The following is a 24,064-nucleotide window of genomic DNA, read 5'->3' on the forward strand; positions in this document are numbered from 1 at the left end:
TCAGCCCGATCTAACAGTTAACGAATGCACAATCGATATTTTTCTGATACTGATTTAACAAAATCGAGAATAGGGTTACTCATTTCTTTCTCTTTTGGTGGTTTCCTTTTCTATCAAAGTAGTCTCTCTCTTGTTAACCCTAATTAGACCACTCTCCACTTAAATAAGTGAGACACATGGACTATAATATTTGAGCCTTTCTCCACATAAGAAGGGAGCCCAATATCCAACATATCTCCCTCTCACAACTATGTGGAGATAATCGCCAAACAGGAAATATCACAACAGATTTCAAACTTTTCTCTTTGTAATGTGTTAGTCATCATATCAGAACCATTATAATTAGTATGAAATTTAGCCAATTCCAACTTAGCTTCCAAAACATCACGTATTCAATGATACCTCACATCAATGTGTTTGGACCTGCTATGAAACGTCGAATTCTTACCAAGATGAATATCACTTTGACTATCGACAAATAATACATATTTTTCTTGAATAAACCTAATCTCCTGCAAGAATTTCTTCAACCAAATCAACTATTTGCATGCTTCAGTAATGGCAATGATCTCTGCCTCAGTTGTAGACAATGCTACACATTTCTGTAATCTAGACTGCCAAGCCATAACTCCATCTGCAAATTTAATCATGTAGTCTGAAGTTGACTTTCTCGAGTCAATATCTCCATCCATATCTGAGTCGGATTACCCCACCAAAATAAGTTTGTCACCACCAAAACAAAGCCTCATACATGTAGTACCACGAAGATACCTCAAAATCCATTTTACAGCATTCTAATGCTCTCTACCTGGATTTGATAAAAATCTACTGACTGTACCAACAACATGCGCAATATCTGGTCTTGTAGACCTTGAGTTACTCTAAATTTTCACTCTAAAGACCCACCTGTTTTCCAAAGTACTTTTACCTTTTGGAAATTTCACCAAATCATAAGTGTGATTATCATGCAAGAATTTCATCTCATCATGCATTGCATCCAACCACTTTTGACTTTCTTCCCTCTCCATGGCCTCTTGAAAACACGCAGGTTCCCCTTTATCAGTCAAATTCCCATACTCGTCAGAACCATACCTTGTAGATGGTTGTCTCTGCCTCTTAGACCTCTTGAGTTGGGTTAGAGATGATTCAGAAGCATCACTTAGATTCTTATCGTGTGACAACTCATTACCTTCACTAGTTGAAATATTTACCTCATTTCTAAGTTAATGATCATTAACACAATCAAGTGGCTCATCATTCTCAACAATACCATCAGTAATATCCAAATCAGGAACATGTGACCAAACTGGATCACCATCAGCTAAGACATAATTTCTCTCAGGTGTAGTCTTCTCCACCATATCAATGTCTTCAATAGTTTGGTCTTTCATGAACACTACATCATGACTTCTGATAACCTTTTTATTTATAGGATCATACAACTTGTAGCCAAATTCATCCTCACCATAGCCGATGAAGATACACTGCTTTGACTTTGCATCCAACTTGGATCTTTCATCCTTCGGAACATGCACAAAAGTCTTGCAACCAAAGACTCGCAAATGATCATACATGACATTCTTGTCAAACCATACCTTGTTTGGTACTTCACTATTCAAAGCAATCATAGGAGTAAGATTAATAACATGAACCGCCGTCTACAGTGTCTCACCCCAATAATGTTTAGGCAACTTAGCTTCAGAGAGCATACACCTCACTCTTTTAACAAGTGTTCGATTCATTCTTTTTGCCAAACCATTCAGCTGAGGAGTTTTATGAGGAGTCTTTTCATGTGCTATACCCTGCTTTTTGCAATAGACATCAAAGGGTTAGCAATACTCACCATCGTTGTCAGTACGAACACATTTCAGCTTCTTGCTTATCTGCCTCTCAATCAAAGCATGAAATTGTTTGAATTTCTCCAACACTTGGTCTTTTGCCTTCTACAACATAAACCCATAGTTTCCTAGAATAGTCATCAATAAAAATAACAAAATAAAGTGCACCACTAAAAGATTTTACCTTTAAAGGGCCACAGATGTTAGAATGCACCAACTGAAGCAACTCTGACTTTCTAGAAGGGGGATGGTTTTTGAAAGATACTTTAGTCTGTTTACCAATCATGTAGTGAGAGTATTTATCCAAATATACATTCTTCAATCCTAGAAGCACATCCTTTCTAACTAAGCAAATTAACCCCTTTTCACTAATATGGCTAAGCCTTTGGTGCCACAAAGATGATTTCATATCTACGACATTCACATTGTCTTTTGCAACCAAAGCTTTTGTCCAATACAGTTTACTAATTTTCTCCCCTCTAGCCACAACAAAGTTACCTTTACTGAGTTTCCACTTTCCAGAAGCAAAATGATTATCAAAACAACTTTCATCAAGCATATGCACAAAGATCAAATTGAAGCGAACATCTAGAGCATGTTTGACTCCTTTAAGCAACAACTGCATTCCTATGTTGGTTTGCAAGCATACATCACCAACACTAATTACCTTAGACACACCATTATTATCCATCTTCAAAACTCCAAAGTCACCTGAAGTATAAGATGTGAAGAACTCCTTCCTCGATGTAACATGTAGTGTAGCACCACTATCAATTATCCACATGCTCTCATGAGATACAAGATTAATTCACTCATAGTCACGGAGAATAACAAGATCATCACTAGTAGCAGTAGTAACACGCTCACCATCATTATCACGACCCCTTTGTTTATGCTTACCCTTCTTGCATTTGTTCTTCGTTTTCCAAAGAAAACAATTCTTATGTATGTGCCCTGGTTTATGTTAATAAAGACACTCAATATTTTTGTATCTAGACTTGGACTTGCTTCTGCTATTTTCTCTACCACCATTCAGTTCTTTTTTCTGACTTCTCCCCTATTTTCAGTGACAAGAACTTCAGATTGAGATGAAGAACCTTGTGCCTTCCTTCTCATATCCTTATTCAAGACACCACCCTTAGTCGTTTCCAAAGAAACAATACCATTAGGAGCTGAACTCGTTATAGAACCCGAAATGTCTCCCAAGACTCTAGTAAAGATAATAGTAAAAATAGTCCCAATAGCTCATCATCAAACTTGATATCCAATCCAGACATTTGATCAAGGATCCCCTGAAATTCACTCAAGTGGTCTGAAATAGACGTTCCCTCCTTATACTTAAAACTTATGAAACTATTTATTATTCCCTGATTTAGAGGCAAACAAAGTCTCTATCTTATCCCACATAGTTTTTGCATCTGTCTCATTAGCAATATGATTATAAACATTATCTTCTACATATTTCCTAATAAAACCACATACCTGTTGATGTTCAAAATCCCATTCTTCCGTAGATTTATCAATCAGCTTTTTAGAAAAAATAGGAAGATGCATCTTCTTCACAAATAACAAATCTTTCATCTTGTCCTTCTACAAATGGTAATTAGTACCATTCAAGCACACCATCTTTATATTCATATTTTCCTCCATCCTTCAAGCAAGTCAAATAACCTTTCAACCAAGAGCTCCGATGGGAATAAACACATAAACACAATAACAAGTAATATGCAGGGGATATAAAATTCCCCCAACTTGCAAGAACCCATGAGGAGCAACAATAAATATATGACAGCAAATTAGTCAAAATAAAATGACGTAATGAACAACGATATTTTAACGCGGAAAACCCCTCAATGCAAGGGTAAAAACCACGAGTCGTCCAGACTAAAGAAGTAGCTCCAATAAAATAAATAAGGATACACGAGAGTCTCAAAATGATGCACAAATTATGCATACAACCAGACAAAATAACAAAGTATTAAAGCCTACAAATGAAAAACAAGAAAAAGAAAAATATCCAAAAACCTGCTGTTGTTTCGCCGATCCGACCATTGAAAATGAATTGCGAACCTGCTGTCCAAAAATCAGACCGATCCAATGGTTAACAAATGTGCAATCGATGTTTTTCTGATACTGATTTAACACAATTGGAAATAGGGTTACTCCTTTCTTTCTCTTTTGGTGGTTGCCTTTTCTATCAAAATAGTATCTCTCTTGTTAACCCTAATTAGACCAGTCTCCACCTAAACAAGTGAGACACATGAACTATAATATTTGGGCATTTCTCCACAAAGGAAGGGAGCCCAATACTAGAGCCGGCCCAAGGGAGAGACACCTAAAGCCCTTGCTTTAGGCCTCGTCAAACAATATTTTTTTACTTTACTTTTATAAGATATAAAGGCCCAATAATATATTATAAAAAGTCTCTTACCTCAAAAAAGTTTTAATTTTTAATTTTTGGTAGAATCATTATTTATTTGGATTGATATTTTTAAGTCGTGTGTAAAATATCACATGAAACCTTCGTCTTAACTTTTTCTATCAACCGACAAAATTTATATAAATTGAAAAATATTAGTTAGAAATTATGAGACAAAAGTGAACATATTGATCATATGAGAAATATTAGTTATAAATTGAGAAATCATGAGACAAAGTAGTGAACATATTGCTAACATGAGTTATTGGAGTGATAGTATACACACTATTTTCTTCTTCAACTAAAAGATGAAAAAATTTACATGAGTTCTTGATGTTGCTATAAAACAGTTAAAATATATTATTTTATTTTTTGAAAAATATAGAGAAAATAGATTTGAAAATACTATTAATCCTACTAAAGAATTTTTCTATAGTTATTAAATAAAATAATAACAATTTATGTATTAATTTTTGAAAATAGTTTGTCTAATAGTTTCGCTTTAGACCTCATAATATGTTGGACCAACCTACCCAATACCCAAAAACTTTTACTTTATATTTATTTTTGAATTTATGATAATAAAAAATATATTAATTATTAATAAAGATCATTCAATAAAAATAACATTCTATCTTTTCTATTAATTATTATTTTTTAATATATAAAATTATGAGAAAAAATGACATTCACCGTTAAATAGAGGAAATGTCGTTTGCGGTGATCAAACTTTTTAAATCATAACTTAAAAAATACTCGTATATTCGTACGAAATGCATTTCGTGGTTAATTCTATTATAGTAGATATTATAATATTAATATATTTCAAAAATTTATGTAAACTTTTATATTTTTAAATAAAATATCCATACACGTATACTTTATTTTTCTATAAAAATATTATATTAATATATGTAGATACAAAGACAGATATTAACGTTTTCACAAATAAAAATTGAGTTATAAAATTTAAAAGGATATTATGTTTTTTTATTAAGGTTAAATAAATTTTTATTTTTTGTAAAATTTTAATATTTTGTTTTTAGTCTGTACAAAATATTTCTTACTCTTTTAGTCTCCAAATATTTTTCGTTCTAAGTTTTTGTCACCGTTTTTAATTCCAATTCATGTGATTCTTTTAATTTTTTGAATGATTAATTTTTAGACATATTTAGAACATCATACAAATCTTTACTGCAAAATATTATAATTTTTTTATCAAAAGATGAATGAAATATGAACTTTTAAGTGTCAAATGTAAGATTTTTGGGTCACATATGTAATTAATTAATAAAGTGTGTTAGGGTCATTATATAATTAGCCGATAAACTAGGGGTCAAATAATAAATATAATAGTTTATGGCTAAAGAGCATAATAGTTATGAAAATTAATAGTGTAGATACCAGGCAGTTTCTAATTTAATGAGGGGCTGAATTGGAAATACTGCAATTTGGGATATAACTAATAATAGTTATATATAGGGGTAATGGTCCCCAAGGCAAACACAACAAGACTATTCAGTTTCAAAACCCTAAAGGAGAAAACTCTCTGGTTCTCTCTATCCCCATCAAGAGAGCAAGGTCTTCAGGGTGTTTTGCTGAGGAAGATCACTCAACCCATTGGCTCTATCATCATCATCCCAGGATTTCATTAATGGCAATTCCCACAGGTACGCTTCCGCACTAGGTTATTCATCATGTAATTGACATGGATAATTAACAAGTGGTATCAGAGCCTACCATGTTTAATTCATGATGAAATTCGGTTATTGTCTTTGTTTAGGATTCAATTTGGGAATTTTGACATGTTTGAAAAATTAGGGTTTGTAATTTGTGAATTTGGGAATTTTGATATATATATTATGGAATCCATATTTTTAACGTGTTTGAAAAATTAGGGTTTGTAATTTGGGAATTTGGGAATTTTGATATATATATTATGGAATCCATATTTTTAACGTGTTTGAAAAATTAGGGTTTGTAATTTGGGAATTTTGATATATATATTATGGAATCCATATTTTTAACGTGTTTGAAAAATTAGGGTTTGTAATTTGGGAATTTGGGAATTTTGATATATATATTATGGAATCCATATTTTTAACGTGTTTGAAAAATTAGGGTTTGTAATTTGGGAATTTGGGAATTTTGATATATATATTATGGAATCCATATTTTTAACGTGTTTGAAAAATTAGGGTTTGTAATTTGGGAATTTGGGAATTTTGATATATATATTATGGAATCCATATTTTTAACGTGTTTGAAAAATTAGGGTTTGTAATTTGGGAATTTGGGAATTTTGATATATATATTATGGAATCCATATTTTTAACGTGTTTGAAAAATTAGGGTTTGTAATTTGGGAATTTGGGAATTTTGATATATATATTATGGAATCCATATTTTTAACGTGTTTGAAAAATTAGGGTTTGTAATTTGGGAATTTGGGAATTTTGATATATATATTATGGAATCCATATTTTTAACGTGTTTGAAAAATTAGGGTTTGTAATTTGGGAATTTGGGAATTTTGATATATATATTATGGAATCCATATTTTTAACGTGTTTGAAAAATTAGGGTTTGTAATTTGGGAATTTGGGAATTTTGATATATATATTATGGAATCCATATTTTTAACGTGTTTGAAAAATTAGGGTTTGTAATTTGGGAATTTGGGAATTTTGATATATATATTATGGAATCCATATTTTTAACGTGTTTGAAAAATTAGGGTTTGTAATTTGGGAATTTGGGAATTTTGATATATATATTATGGAATCCATATTTTTAACGTGTTTGAAAAATTAGGGTTTGTAATTTGGGAATTTGGGAATTTTGATATATATATTATGGAATCCATATTTTTAACGTGTTTGAAAAATTAGGGTTTGTAATTTGGGAATTTGGGAATTTTGATATATATATTATGGAATCCATATTTTTAACGTGTTTGAAAAATTAGGGTTTGTAATTTGGGAATTTGGGAATTTTGATATATATATTATGGAATCCATATTTTTAACGTGTTTGAAAAATTAGGGTTTGTAATTTGGGAATTTGGGAATTTTGATATATATATTATGGAATCCATATTTTTAACGTGTTTGAAAAATTAGGGTTTGTAATTTGGGAATTTGGGAATTTTGATTTGTTGAGATGGAAAAACGCTTTGTAAAAAGTGATAAGGCTGAAACAAGTTCTTTGCTTCAGAATTTAATTTCCATGAAGTATCAAGGCAAGGGAAATATAAGAGAGCACATTATGATGATGTCCAACATTGCTTCTAAGCTTAAAGGTCTAAAGCTTGAGTTGTCAGATGACTTACTCATTCATTTAGTATTGCTGTCTCTTCCTTCGCAATTCAGTCAGTTTAAGGTGACTTATAATTGTCAAAAGGAGAAATGGACTCTTAATGAGCTCATTTCATTATGTGTGCAAGAAGAGGACAGGCTGAAGCAAGATAGGACTGAAAGTGCTCACTTTACTAGCATCTCTAAAGACAAGGGCAAAAGGAAAAGAATTGAGGAGCCCAAGAACAAAGCTGCTGCTAAGGGTCCAGAACAAAAGAAGCAGACTAAGGATAACAACTGCTTCTTCTGCAGGAGTTCTGGACACGTGAAGAAGGATTGTGCCAAATATCACGCTTGGCGTGTTAAGAAAGGTATGATTCTGTCTTTGGTCTGTTCTGAGGTTAATTTAGCTTCAGTACCTAGAAACACTTGGTGGTTAGACTCTGGTGCAACTACTAACATCAGTGTTTCAATGCAGGGTTGCCTGAACTTCCGAAAGCCTAGTGATACTGAAAGATGGATCTATGTAGGAGATGGGAAGAAGGTAGAAGTTGAAGCCATAGGAAAATTTAGATTATTATTAAGTTCCGGTCATTATTTGGATTTAAAAGACACTTTTGTTGTACCGTCATTTAGACGGAATTTGATCTCTATTTCTTATTTGGACAAATCAGGATATTATTGTTCATTCGGGAATAAAGAATTTACTTTGTCTTTAAATTCGAATGTTGTTGGAACCGGTTTACTTTCTGGTTATGATAATCTTTATTTGTTGGAAACTGTGGCTAACTATAATGAAACCTTGAATGTGGAATCACGTGGTACTAAGCGGAAAATTGACAATTTCAATTCAGGGGTGCTTTGGCACAAGCGTCTAGGTCACATCTCTAAAAATAGAGTTGAACGACTTGTGTCAGATGGAATTTTAGATTCCATTGACTTCACAGACTTTAACGTTTGTGTAGCATGCATTAAAGGAAAACAGACTAAAGATAAGAAATTAGGCGCATATAGAGCTACAGACGTCTTAGAATTGATACATACGGACATCTGTGGGCCATTTCCAACTCCTTCTTGGAATGGTCAACAATATTTTATATCATTCATAGACGATTATTCTAGATATGCCTACCTTTACCTAATTCACGAAAAGTCCCAATCAATAGACGTGTTCAAATCCTTTAAGGCAGAAGTTGAGAATCAACTTAATAAAAGAATTAAAAAGGTCAAATCTGATCGTGGTGGTGAATACTACGGCAGATATGACGGTTCAGGTGAACAACGTCCGGGACCATTTGCCAAATACCTAGAGGAATGTGGAATCGTCCCACAATACACTATGCCGGGGTCACCCAGCATGAATGGTGTAGCTGAAAGACGAAACAGGACTCTTAAGGATATGGTAAGGAGTATGATTTGTCATTCCACCTTGCCAGAGTCACTCTGGGGAGAGGCATTAAAAACAGCAGCATACATTCTTAATAGAGTACCAACTAAGGCAGCGGCTAAAACACCTTATGAGCTTTGGATTGGGCGTAAGCCTAGTCTGAAGCACCTTCATGTTTGGGGATGTCCAGCTGAGGCAAGGCCTTATAGGCCGAATGAAAAGAAATTTGAACCCCGAACAATTAGCAGCTATTTTATAGGGTACTCAGAAAAATCAAGGGGCTATAAATTTTATGATCCTAATTTGAGAACAATTTTTGAGACGGGAACGGCAACGTTCTTTGAGGATATTGAGTTTGGGGGGAAGATTAAGGTTAAAGATTTTGTCTTTGAGGAAGAATCGGTAACAATTCCAGAACTGATTCTTCCACCAATTGACTTTCCCATTATTGAACAAACTCAAGATGATCTGGTTGTTCAGGAAGAACAAAATCCAGATCAAATTCAAGATCCTCAAGAACAAGTGCCTCAAGAGCCAGCTCCATTGCGGAGATCCACTAGAGAAAGGAAAAATGCTATTTCGGATGATTATGTAGTATTTATCAATGAGGTAGAGGAAAATGTTGGCATGACGGAAGACGACCCAGTCAACTTTCATCAAGCCATGCAAGATTCTCGTTCAGATAAGTGGATCGAAGCAATGAATGAGGAGTACAAGTCTATGCAAGACAATTCAGTTTGGGAACTTATCCCATTACCTGAAGGAAAGAAACCCATTGGTTGCAAATGGATTTTTAAAACCAAGCGGGATTCCAATGGTAATGTGGAGAGATATAAGGCACGTCTTGTAGCTAAGGGTTATACTCAAAAGGAAGGGATTGATTATAAAGAGACTTTCTCTCCGGTTTCATCGAAGGACTCTTTAAGAATAATCATGGCTCTTGTTGCTCACTTTAATTTGGAGCTTCATCAAATGGATGTAAAAACAGCTTTTCTCAATGGCGACATTGATGAGACGATCTATATGGTGCAGCCAGAAAACTTTGTGTTGGGAGACCCAAAGAATATGGTGTGCAAACTAAGAAAATCCATTTATGGGCTAAAACAAGCTTCTCGTCAATGGTACCATAAATTTCATCAAGTAATTCTCTCATTTGGTTTTGAGATGAATACAGTTGATGATTGTGTGTATCATAAGTTCAGTGGGAGCAGACATATTTTCCTGGTCTTGTATGTTGATGACATACTGCTTGCCACTAACGATATAGGCATGTTGCACGAAACTAAGAAATTTCTATCAAAGCATTTTGAGATGAAAGATCTTGGTGACGCCTCTTTTGTATTAGGAATTCAGATACACCGAGACAGATCTCGAGGTATTCTTGGATTGTCACAAAAGAGCTATATCGATAAGGTTCTCAAAAGGTTTGGGTTACAGGATTGCAAACCAGGGGACACCCCAGTTGCTAAGGGAGACAAGTTTAGTCTCAAACAGTGCCCTAAGGGAAGTTTGGAAATTCAAGAAATGCAAAAGATCCCTTATGCTTCAGCTGTAGGGAGTCTTATGTATGCCCAAGTATGTACGCGTCCAGACATAGCGTTCATAGTAGGGATTTTAGGCAGATATTTAAGCAATCCAGGTCTTGACCATTGGAAAGCAGCCAAGAGGGTCATGAGATATTTGAAGAGAACAAGAAACTACATGCTCACATATAGGAGGTCAGACCAGTTAGAGATCACTGGGTACTCTGACTCGGATTTTGCGGGATGCCAAGACAGCTTAAGATCAACTTCAGGCTATGTCTTTCTGTTAGCTGGTGGAGCAGTTTCTTGGCGTAGTGCCAAGCAAGGTCTTACTGCTTCATCAACCATGGCAGCAGAATTCGTAGCAATTCATGAGGCATCTGACCAGGGCATTTGGCTGAGAAATTTTGTCACGGGGCTGCAAATAGTTGAAGGGATTGAAAGACCACTCAAGTTGTATTGTGACAATAGATCAACAGTCCTGTATTCTAACAATAATAGGAGCTCAACCAAGTCAAAGCACATTGACATTAAGTTCCTAGTTGTTAAAGAGAAGGTACAAAGTGGACAGATATCCATAGAACACTTAAGGACAAACTCCATGATTGCGGATCCACTCACTAAAGGTCTACCACCCAAGGTCTTTCATGAGCATACTGCTCACATGGGTGTGCTACAGTTTGAGGAATCTTGATTTTAGTGGGAGTTTCGTCCATTATGTAATTCATGTTCTATGTTTAATTGTAAAGTACAAATACATTGTATTTGGACTTTCTGATCAGAAATAAAGTTTAAAGTATTCAGTTTTTGGTTACTTTGTACATTTAAGTTATGGTATGATCTCATTCGATAAAGTAGGACCAGTTGAAAATTGACATGCATTGACCAACTTCATGTAATTTTCATGCTACATTTTTCATAATGGGTCTATGTCATTTAGTTGTGTCAGTACGGGTGATCATTGATGGGTTTAGTTATGCTTATTATGACGAAAGCCTCTTTGGTTCCATGTGCTGATATGATTAATGGACGGGACAATTTGGATTATACTCAAGGTAATTATAATGACATTTTTGACGTCATAAAGTCTAACACACTCCTAAGGATACATGTGTGACCAGTGGGACATTGTAAGATTTTTGGGTCACAGATGTAATTAATTAATAAAGTGTGTTAGGGTCATTATATAATTAGCCGATAAACTAGGGGTCAAATAATAAATATAATAGTTTATGGCTAAAGAGCATAATAGTTATGAAAATTAATAGTGTAGATACCAGACAGTTTCTAATTTAATGAGGGGCTGAATTGGAAATACTGCAATTTGGGATATAACTAATAATAGTTATATATAGGGGTAATGGTCCCCAAGACAAACACAACAAGACTATTCAGTTTCAAAACCCTAAAGGAGAAAACTCTCTGGTTCTCTCTATCCCCATCAAGAGAGCAAGGTCTTCAGGGTGTTTTGCTGAGGAAGATCACTCAACCCATTGGCTCTATCATCATCATCCCAGGATTTCATTAATGGCAATTCCCACAGGTACGCTTCCGCACTAGGTTATTCATCATGTAATTGACATGGATAATTAACATCAAAAGCTTAAAACTTCATGTTTAATTCATTCTTGTTAAAAAAATATAAACTTTTTTAGGAATATATTTATAAAGTCCTGCCAAAAATCTTTCAAATATTTTAAAGATACATCTGAGTTGAGTTAAAAAAAATAAGAAAAAAGACATAAATTGAAAATGAAATTTCTTTTCAAACTAAAAAGTTTAAAAAAATTATAAAATCTAAAAACAAAAAAGCTAAAATTTTATGGAGACCAAAAATTTATGTAACTACTTTTACTATTATAAATTAAATTTGTACATCTAAAATTATATATACTTGGTTGATAGTTTAATTTTATCAAAATTAACTAAAAAATCCATATCTCAAATAACATCTAAATTTAATGTGTAAATTAATGATTAATCAACCAAATATAAAACTTACAAAAAAAACAAAAAGAGATTAATTTTGGAAAATAGTGTAAATCTTTTTACACGGTAATCAATCACAAATTATTTTTATATATAAGTTACATATAATAAATGTCAAATGTTTTTATTAATATTATAGTTATGCTTGATTGAAACTATAAAAAAATATCTATACTATTATGGTAGTTAGAAGTTATGGAGGTTGGTAATGGCTAGAGTTGTGAATGGAGGTGGTCAATGTGGTTCATAAAAATCATTGTGGTGTCGCGTTAGTGTTAAAAAAAAAGATTATAAAATTTTTGTGATTTGATTGAAAACTTTTTTAAAATTAAGTTAGATGATTCATTTTTTTTAACCAAATCTATTTTCTTTTCAAATTTTAAATTTAACCTTTAAAAAGAAATAATGAAAATTGGGTCTAGAAAAATAAACTAAACTCCCATAATATTGTGAATATATATATATATATATATATATATATATATATATATATATATATAATGCACTTCAAATATAATTATTTTTAATAGATAAACTCTTGAGAGAGAAAACAAACTATCTTAAAAACAAATAACTTGTTCCTTTTATTACCAAAATCAAAACAAGTAACTTAAACTCAAAAAGGAGACAGATAGAGTATCAGACTATTATTAACATCCAAACTAAAAAAAAATCGATAAAGTAACAAAAGCATATAGTCTAATAATAACATATTTTAATTTTTTTTTAAAGAAATGATAAATAATATCATAAATAATTCATCCAATTGCGAAGTATTAGTATTAACCTCAACACGTCCAAAAACATAAGTTGACTACGAGGTGCATCCAAATTGTAACACGCTAACAACAAATTTTTAAGATATTGTTTATTTGCGCTTAACTGTGACAGGACTCCTTACAATGTGTATTCCATTTGTCCATTGCAAATCCCCAAATTGGTATTTCTTCCTTGGTGTCACATTTGTTGCTTGCACAATAACTTGGAATGTCTTCTTTTCACCAATTTTTTTGAAACTCAAAGAGTTTGGTACAACAACAATTTTATATCCAGGCAATTGGGCTTTTGCAAAATATATACTTGGTGGCCCAACATTGGTGACTGTACGTGTCACATTAACGACATTTAACCCAAGATTCGGTAATGTGATTGAAGGGTAGTTTAAGTCTTCTATGCTATGAGATCCTGAACATTTAAATGTCATGTTGAAATTAAGTGATGAAATGAGTTGTTGGTTGTATCCAGAAGCACATAAGAAGTTCAAGTAATCAACAATGGTTAGATCATAGACAAGTCCGGGGTCTATTGCATTGTTGGGTTGAACATGTCCTGAACCATAAGCAAATGGATTTGCTAGTTTTTTATCAAATGCATCACGTATAGGCTTGTTTGTGTTATCTCTTGTGCTTGCTGCAAGCCCACATATTTGCATAAGTTAGTAATCATTTTAAAATTAAACATATCTAGGATTAGACCAGATTGACTGTAGTCAACACCCTTTGAATATTTTTGACTATGCTGAATATTTTGACTATAGTATAGTCAGGCACATCAAAACTGTTCAATTAAAATCAGAAGATTTAATTTTTAAATTCAGATTTAAAATTTAAAAATTAGTAAAAATCCGAACTGTTTGATCTTAAACGAACCGTCCAAAGCTGTTAATTGCAATGCGATCAACTGCGACAAATCCAAATTCATGTAAGATGTGCTCCTATATATAGTTTGTGGGAATGATGAAAAAGATAATACCAGTGGTCATAATAGCTGATTTAATAGCTGCTGGACTCCAATTAGGATGAAGTGTTTTGATAAGTCCAGCAATGCCAACGACATGAGGACAAGACATAGAAGTTCCTTGCATTACATTGAATGGAAAACCTCGACGAGTGTCTGTTAATAAATTAGATGCACTTGCAAACAATGAATAGGCAGCAAGTATGTTCACACCTGGCGCAGTTACATCAGGCTAGAAAAACAAAATCAATTAATCCAATTGAAAAATAAATTGTATTATACATATCTACTTTATTGTACAATTGCAGCACTTGATTAATATAAAAATGTGGTAAATTTGATTAAGTAGTCAATTTAGATTACATAAAAAATTATAATAATCATGTAGTTGAATTAATCACATATTTTTATCATGATTTAAATTTTACTCAATTGAATTAACCACATTTTTATATATAACTTGAAATCACACATGTGCACATCAAAATGAGCGTGCTTGTATATTAGTAATTGAAAAATGTGTAAGACCTTGAGTATTGATGGCTGAACTTTATTTGGTCCTCTAGATGAGAATGAAGCCATAATTGGAGCTGGCTTTCTTCCATAGAAAGTTTTTGCTTGCGACAACCTTATTATAGTACCCGACTTTATTGTATCCCTGCAAAATAAAAGCATATACAAAATGTATAAAATGGTGGTCTTCATTTGTTACATGCAATTTAATAATGTCACAATTTCATATATTACGTTGCAGTAATGTCTAAAGTACGAGGTTTTGTTCTCTGATGATTCTGTCGATAGTTGACTGTAGACAGAACATGAGGTTCAGAAAGAAGTGTTCTCCCATTAACTTGAGGTTGATTTCCCAAAATCACTCCTTTTGCGCCTGCTGATAAAGCTTCTTGACCCTCACTCACTGTTTTTATTTTCCCTTCTCGAACACATGACACTATTTTGCCATTCACTTTTGCAGGATCAAGTGTTCTTGCTCTACAAAACCGACTGCAACAATATACAAAAGTGTATGAAACAACCATTTAATAATTGCATTTTGGTCCATCTTATTTTTCCAAATTCATAATTTTGGCATTTTATTTTTTACTTATTTGATTGCACTTTATTATCTTAAACTCTCGGATTTTGAAACTTTTTCAAAATTGATGGTTTTCAGAATCTAAAGTTTCAAATTTTTACAATTTTTGGAGATCAAAAGCAAAATAAAATAAAAATTAAAAGAAAAAGCAGCACCAATTTTGGGATTTGGAAAAATAAGATAATAAAAATAAAATTTAATTGCCATTTAATCTCTTTATTTTTTTCAATTTTCAAAATTGGTTCTCCTACGTTAAAATCTGAAAATTTTGATCAGTCATTCTGATTTTTTAAATTTAACATATTTTAAATAACATGACATATGATACAATGATGTAGAACGATTAATATTCATATAATTACACTTACGCATCACGAGTTGTGGCATTGGCAAATTTAGCATCAGTAGATTCCACTAGAGTAAAAGATTGGTTAGGTGGCAAGTTTACAAAAAGACTGGCTCCCTATTAATAGAAAATATGAACACAATTAATTCCAAAGCTATAAAAACAACAATAAGGAGAACAAGGAGAGATGCTTATACCGTGATTTTTTCATTGCCAATGGTTATAGTACTGCTAAAGTCTCTGTCTAATGTACTAGCAGCAACAGTGAATACCCAAGGAGCAACATTAACAACACTACCAGGTGTTGGTCCATTATTTCCAGCAGAAGCAACTAATAAAATATTTCTAGAAAGTGCATGAAATGCACCAATTGAAATCTCATCAGTGAAAATTTCTTCAGAATTTGTACTAGATGCGCCTCCAGCAGAAACAGAAATGAGATCAACACCATCACTAATGGCTTGATCAATAGCAGCTAACACATCAGCACCGTAACAACTAGCAGCATCTGTTAGAGACCAACATACTTTGTATGTTGCAACTCTTGATCTTGGTGAACCACCTTTTATAGTACCATTTCCAATGCCAAAAATGCTTGCACCTCGAACAAAGTTTCCACCAGCTGTTGATAGAGTGTGAGTACCGTGGCCTACAAAATCACGTGCTGTTTGTTGTGAACGAGGGAGTTTTCCGTTTGATGATTCATATGCTTTGTTGAAAAACCTTGCTCCAATTAGTTTCCTGGTTGTGCAATTAATTAATAGAAAATGGTTTTATTAGAGGTAGTTAAAACTACTTATGGTTAAGTGAAAGTTGTTAGATTAGTTACATTAATAGCGCTATATAAAAGTGCATTATACTCTAATTGTAAAAACAATTCATCAAATAATCATTTCAAATTTATTTTTCTCTTTAATTATTTTTCTCTTTCTTAGGCTCAACCATGATTCTTAATATGGTATCAGAGCAATAATAATTATTCTGTTATATTCTTTTTTCAAATTTCCTTTATCTTTTCTTCCTCATTTTGAATCCAAATTTGTGATTTTTCATTCTTTTTCAACTTGATTGTAGATTCAAGATTGAAGATCATTTAGTCATATATTTCACTATAATTTAATTCTTTTTAGCCATTGTTGGCTTTCTCTTTGTACTTCTACCATATGGTAGTAAAACAATTGCCATTTTCTGTTTTTTTTATCCTATGGTATTAAACAATTTTCATTCTCTTTGTGCTTCCATCATATTATGGTTAAACTTTGTTGGTTATATTTAACATTTGAAGATCCAAGATTGAAATTCTTGATCTATATTGGAGTGAGTGTCATGGAGACACTAGAAGATTTTCAAGTTAACCCAAAGTAGGTCGAAGACTTCAACGAGAGTTATGCACCTCGATCGCTACTACTTTTCTCATAAAATTTTGTTGTTTAGCTGAATTGATTACAAGTTGTATTTTTTTTTTCTTGTAATTTTCTTTCATTAGTTTCATTGTATTTTTCTTTTTTTGTATTGTTTTTTTCAAGTTGGAAATGTTCTTACATACTTCCAACTTGTGGGGGCTATTAGAGGTAGTTAAAACTATTTATGGTTAAGTGGAAGTTGTTAGGTTAGTTACATTAATAGCGTTATATAAAAGTGCATCATACTCTAATTGTAAAAACAACTCATCAAATAATCATTTCAAGTTTATTTTTCTCTTTCTTGGGCTCAACCATAATTCTTAATAGGTTTAAAAATTTGTTTATAAGAGGGAAACATTCTTTGACTCACAAGCTAATTTTGTATGGTTGAATTTTTTTAATAATATTTGTATAGTTGAATTATACCACACTCAAATTATAAGCTAGTGACCATCCAACCCAAATTTAAAAAAACAATGGTATATTTGCTATCCAATTGTAACAATTATTTGCCTAGTCACATAGAATTTCAATTTTTACCAACAGTTTATGGTGTGATTTTAAAATGGGTAAGGCTACAAGTTTTGTTCTAAGTCACATTCAAACAGGAATTCAAAGATTTTTTCTTTTCCTGAATGAGATTCAAAGAGGAATCATAGGTGGAAAGAGTTTTAAAATGAAAGTGTAATTGTCAAAGCTAAGGTTTGATCATAATGATATATAAACACAATTTTTATTCACATGTGAAAATCGAGGTCCATGAAACATTTTTATATCACATGTTTGTGTCTAAGGTTGGCCTTTAGAGTCTTCGAAAATAATTTAATGACAGGTTAAAAGGTCTATATAATTGAAATGTATCAAAATAGTCTCCTAACCTTACGGTGTTAAATATAAAAGAATTATGCTAATAGTAGATTATTTTGTCATTGTATTATTTTCATAAAGGTCAAATATTAGTTTTTAGTGAAGATAATTTATACAGATTAACACATTAACGGAGAAAGTGAGAAAAAAAAATGATATATTTAGTTAAATTTATATTTAAAAAGGAATAATGTTCGTTAGCACATTAAGATGTAACAGGGGAAGCATGTTGAAAGATAACCTGTTACATGGAACTTTGTTAGAACCTCGAAGTTTGTTAATTTGACAGATGTTACCACCACGCCATTTTGCAGGAACCGGCCCTATTCCTCTGTCGTTAAAACTCTTCGATTCCGGCCAAACACCTATTATCCAAATTCCGAACTTTTAAAGATAGTACTATTTTGAATAATTTGTGAACAGATCTTTCACATGCAAGATTATAATATTGAATCTGTCAATGTTATCTTCACTTTTTCATAAAATATAATTAATAGTAAAAGTGACAGAATGGGAGCCTTGTACGTTGTGAACGACTTGACTTAATTATTTCAACGTCTAATCCTCCCATTCGCAAATTTCAAAGAATGTACAAAGCACGAGATATTGTGGTAAAATAAAATAAAATACTTTTGGAATAAATTAAGACCTCGAGAAAAGCATCTTGCCAACTCAAAGAAACCCTGTAGTTTTTGTCTCCGAGTAGGTTAATTAAATCTATAACAAATATTATGTCATCATTGACGGACTAGAGCCACTAAGATTATAGTACTAGTAATAATATTAATCGGTAAAGTCTTTAAATAATTTATCTCACCAGACCACAAATAACATATTATTACTGTTTCATTTAGTGGCAGAGCTTGGCACACTTTTCTTATATTAATTTCATGATTGTAACATAAATGAGCATTTTTTTTCATTTACATCTTCTTTTTAATATATTTTATTTTGAAATTATTATATTAAAATGTTTTAATATTTTTATATTCATAAGTCATAGGATGATGATGTGACGGTATATTCTAACTTTTTTTTTTTTTATAAATTATGAGTTGATGCAAAGTTTGAATACTAGAAGAAGTGGCATATGAGAAAAACACAACACAAACCGACCCCCAAAATTGACCAGTAAGTGCAGGACAAAACATAATAGTAATGAAAATGACGGAATATTTTTATACAAATTGTGTTAATCACGAGGATTTTATTAACAAATATTCTAAAGATTTTTATTAAATTAGAAATAGAAATTTGATATTAAAAAAAACTTTTTAATTTTTTAAATGTTGAATATATAAGTTTTAATATAATTTCAATATTTTATTTTTATACTTTAAACATAAAGACATAAAATTAAAATATATATTTGAAAAAAAACTAAAAAATATACTAAAACAAATGTAAATCACATGATTCATACACCAATCTGGGAATAGAATTTGTAAATAACTTGTGATTTTTGTAGAGGTTGAATAGTTAAATTAACTTAAATTAAATATGAAAAGAGTTTGCGGATTAAAGAATTGGAGTTCAAAGTTCAAACTCCAATATAATATTATAATATATTAACATTTCCTTGTAAAAAGGAAAAACTTATGATTCGTGTCAGCTGAAAAAACAATATCCTCCACACTTCTCAATGGACATTGGTAATGATCATTATTTAACAGAGAATGTCCTTTGCAAAATAAATAATTAAAAGTAAATGTTTTTTATTACAAATTAACAGAGAATGTTTTCGGAAATTTTTTATCATAATTAAATAAAAGACTTTGATTGGACTATAGAGAATAGAATTAATTAACGTGGTAAAATTGTACTATAGTAAAAGTTAAGTACTCTACCTGTATCAATGTTAGCTATGATTGTATTTTCACCAAACCTTCCCTTTTGCCAAGCTGAATTGATATCATTTCCACGCAATCCAAGAAATTCCCATGAACGAGTAGTGTGCAATTTGTGCTCTTTGCTCAAAAACACAGACACCACCTTCACATTTTCTGCATAAATATGTTGAAACATTAAAACATTAGATCTACAAAATGTTTATAACATTCATTGGAAGCATGGTAATTATGTTTCTCACTTGCAATTTGTGCAGCTTCTTCATCTTCAAGTATAGCTGCAAATCCATTTATGTTTTTATTATATGAATAAATAATTGCATCTTTGGCATTCTCCTTGCTGTTAATTAATTATCAAATAAATATACATTAGTCAATCAATATATTTCTTCTATAGAAAAGCTTAAGAAATTTTTTGTAATGGTTTTCTCATTAATTAATTATATATATATACCTTCCTAAGATTGAAGCAAGTAAATCATAATGAGAAGATGTAGCAATTTCAAGGTCAACAGGGGAAGGGGTTGGACCATGTGAATGTGTTCCCAAGTATACAATGTAGCACTGTAAATAGGATCATAAAAAAAAAAATCAATAGATGATGAAATTATTGAAAATTAACCAAAGTATTGTAACTGGCTTACCTTTTTGATGGCATGAACATCATTGAGCAACAAAGTGAAAATAAAAAGACATGAAATGAGAAGTTGATGAAGACATAAAATGATGCGACCCATTTATTCTCTGTATATGGACAGTGTTTTAGCTTATAATAACTCAATATAAATAGTTAATTTTACAAATTTTTGATATGTTTATTTGAAATTATTTAATAAAATATTCAATAATTTTAAAATTTTATAAAAATTTGCGATGTTATAAAATCTTTTAGTTGAAGAAGAAAATAATGTGTATACTACCACTCCAATAATTCATGTTATCAATATGTTCACGGCTTGTTTTATGATTTCTCAATTTATAACTAATATTTCTCACGTGGGCAATGTGCTTACTTTTTGTCTCGTAATTTCTCAATTTATAATTAATATTTCTCTAATCCCTATTATCTTCGTTAGCCAATTTAGTTGTAGTAAGAAGATTATTAAATAATTTGCAACAAAAATATGTTTTATTTAATTTATATAAGATTTTATCGGTTGATAACAAAAGTTAAGACGAAGGCTTCACTATGATATTTTCTAGACCAAAAAATATCAATCCAACTAAATAATGATTTTGCAAAAAATTCAAAATTAAAACTTTTTTTGGAGTATGTGTATAGTAAAATATTTTTTATAATATACTATTGGGTCTTTATACTATATAAAAATTAAAGTAAAAAAATATTTTTTGGCGAGGTCTAAAGCAAGAGCTTTATGTGCCTCTCTTGGCTGTGAGGATGATAGATTGATTTAGTAGTTATATATACACATACATGTGAGAGTGACATATTTGATATTGTTAATAATAAAAATTATTAAATGTTTTTTAAATATGAAAAATTGTAGATGATAATTATAATTTGTAGAAATTTGTATGTATTTTGAATTTATTTAGTAATTATAATGATATATTTTGTAAGAATTAATAATATAATTTTTTTAATCTAAATATATATACTATTGTATTGTCCCATTGGAGAAAATTTATAAATCCACCAATGCAAGTAAGAGCTCAAATACATATATTTTTCAAAAGCATGTATAGGACAAATAAATACTGAAGTACCTTGCACCTAAGGTGTCTCTTGCAATCCTTAAAGACAACGGATATTTAGCGTCAATGACTTATGTAAAGTATGTCTAATATAATCAATCGTGGTTGACATAGATTATTAAGATTTTCCAGTCACACATGTTCCAAGTCCAGAAATCTTAAATTGATAGGTTACACGTAAATTCAATTATAAATCTTTAATTAATTTTTAGTTTTCTTTAATCTTGCATGTGGCGTGTTTCTTCAATTTCAAACTTTTTTAATGAAAAAATATATGTTACAGGTGTTGTCCAAAATTAGTGAAATAAAACGAATCTAAACGCCCCACATCGTAAAACGAATGTCATAGAAAACTGGACAGAACATAATTGCACGCTTTGCCATTATTAAATTTGCAACAGAGTGGACCAGTTCATACCAATACCAAAACCCTAAAATACCAGCAGCTGATTATTACACAACAATACCAATATTACATGGTTAAATAAAATATTTCCATAATATAAAGTGTATTATCGTTTTAATAATATAATGGAGTCAATTTAAAAAATACAGTCGCTTTAAATAATTTTTTTTTAAAGTCTTTCTCTATTGTTTCTTATCTACATCAACAACTAGGTTTTATTAATTTTTTTATATACCAAGTAGATTGTTAGTTACATGTATTAAAAGTTGTAATAGCTGTATTGGAGCCTCACCTTACTAAGGTTGAGACTATTGAATGTATAAATAAAATTAAATATTCGTCTTCTTAGTACTGGTTTTTGGACTTGAGGTCAAAGTCCATTTAACAACATTTAAATGATCAAATGCTATTGTAAATATATCTAATGACATATATATATTTTATATAAAAAAGGACATGTCATGTAACAAAAAATCAATATTTTTATACATTATTAAAGGAAGTTGTTTATATGACTTGAAAGTTTTTATAGGTTTCAGGATGTTCTTCCACTTCTAACTATTTGATCCTCATTTATTTTCACAACCAATTTATTTTGGTTCTCAACTGACGACGTAGTTACGTCCAGTCTCTTCAACTTGAAAGATTTAATCCACTAATTTACCACGAAATCAAACTTACACTTGAACATCTACTAGTCAAATTAATTGTGTTCAATCTTCTCAACCTTCTAGTTTAGTACAATCAAGCTATTGAGGAATTCATTGACTATTGGGCTAGGTTATAAAACAAAATATTTGATTTTTTTTTTCTTGAATTAGCTCTCTAGAGAATGTTTACAAATATTTTTCTTTAGAAGCTTTTCTCAGCACCCAAGAGAAAAAGAAGTATTATGAGCAAAAGTGTATATTTGCTTATAGCTTATGTGTTTCTTATCTATCCAATTAGAAATGCACGTTATTTTATAGAGATCAATTAGGTCTCGTTAACTATGAAAAATTATTATTGGGTCTTGTTGGTCACTACAAAAAGCCTCATATTACTAACCAACTACATGAAGATTACTGGCAAACACTAGACCATCATATATTACTGACAAAAAAAAACCTTCAGAAATTGTGGAATTCAATTATGTGGAACTGCCACAAACAATATGGAAGGAAAAAAAATTTAAATTTCTGGTGACTAAAACCGTTGGAAAGCTTCATTCAATTCTTATATATAACTATTTTCATATTTCTCATTTTCTTCCATCTTTTTTTTCAGTTTTAGCTTCCTTTTAAATTTTTTCTCTAATTTTTCTATACTAATTTTTATTTCCCCTTTGTTTAGATATGTTTTCTTACATTAAAATTGCAAGTACAGAAGTGCGCCTAAGAGTAAAGGTGAATTAGGTGTTTAGAAATTTTTTTAGTTTTTAGAGACTTAGTGGATTATTTTTCTGATTTAAGATAGTGTATGGAAAAGATAAATGGCAGAAAAATAAAGAACACAAAGATATTATTCTGGTTCCCCTTATGACCAAGGGTACATCCAGTCCTCTTGCACACCACAAGAGATTTTCCACTATTGTTAGAATAAGTACAAATCTCACCCTAGGACCTTTGTTACAAACTCCTAACAGTCACCCTAAGATAGCACACCACTATCTTAGTTTACAAAACTTGAAGAAAAGCCACCACTTTCCTCAATTTACAACACTTGAAGAAAGTACACCACTTTCTTCAATTTACAACATTTGAATGGTTTAACAATATTGATTTTGACTTAGATCAATATGATATAATAGGTGATGTACAATGATAACAATCCAATATAATTTCAAGTACACTAAAGAACTTTTGTCAATGATATGAAAATGTAAAATTTGTACTTGAAATATAAAAGTGAAACTTTGAATAAATCAAAACATTTTAGAAAGTTTGTTCAAAGTTTGGATGTAGGATTGGTTATGTTTGATCTGAAGTTATGGTGTATTTATACTCCATAAACATCTCTTCAGATTCATGGCCATTGATCCAAGATGTTTAATGAAGAAATGCAATGATCCGGAACCATTTCAGAATTGAAAAATTGCATTGTTTCCAGATGTATTCTACTACAGCTTGTGTGTAGTCGAATACACATCCTTTTAACGTTCAGTTTTATTTGAATTTTGAAGCTTGTATTCGAATACACATTCTTGTATTCGAATACA

At 31.2% G+C, this 24,064-nt stretch overlaps 1 protein-coding gene across 1 annotated transcript; it reads right to left on the reverse strand.

Annotated features, from left to right (window-relative positions):
• Positions 1-13,012: 13,012 nt before the first annotated feature.
• Positions 13,013-20,515, reverse strand: LOC101504452 (subtilisin-like protease Glyma18g48580). Its single transcript, XM_004492859.4, has 11 exons — positions 20,390-20,515; positions 20,200-20,309; positions 19,988-20,085; positions 19,746-19,901; positions 18,140-18,263; positions 15,826-16,369; positions 15,651-15,745; positions 14,937-15,191; positions 14,718-14,847; positions 14,205-14,421; positions 13,013-13,862 (listed from the first exon to the last, which is right to left on the reverse strand). The coding sequence occupies exons 1-11, from the start codon at positions 20,480-20,482 to the stop codon at positions 13,321-13,323; spliced, it is 2,364 nt and encodes a 787-aa protein (XP_004492916.1). The 5' UTR covers positions 20,483-20,515; the 3' UTR covers positions 13,013-13,320.
• Between the last annotated feature and the right edge of the window lie 3,549 nt (positions 20,516-24,064).

The sequence above is a fragment of the Cicer arietinum genome, chromosome 3, assembly GCF_000331145.2.
Source record: "Cicer arietinum cultivar CDC Frontier isolate Library 1 chromosome 3, Cicar.CDCFrontier_v2.0, whole genome shotgun sequence".
Classification (NCBI taxonomy): domain Eukaryota; kingdom Viridiplantae; phylum Streptophyta; class Magnoliopsida; order Fabales; family Fabaceae; genus Cicer; species Cicer arietinum.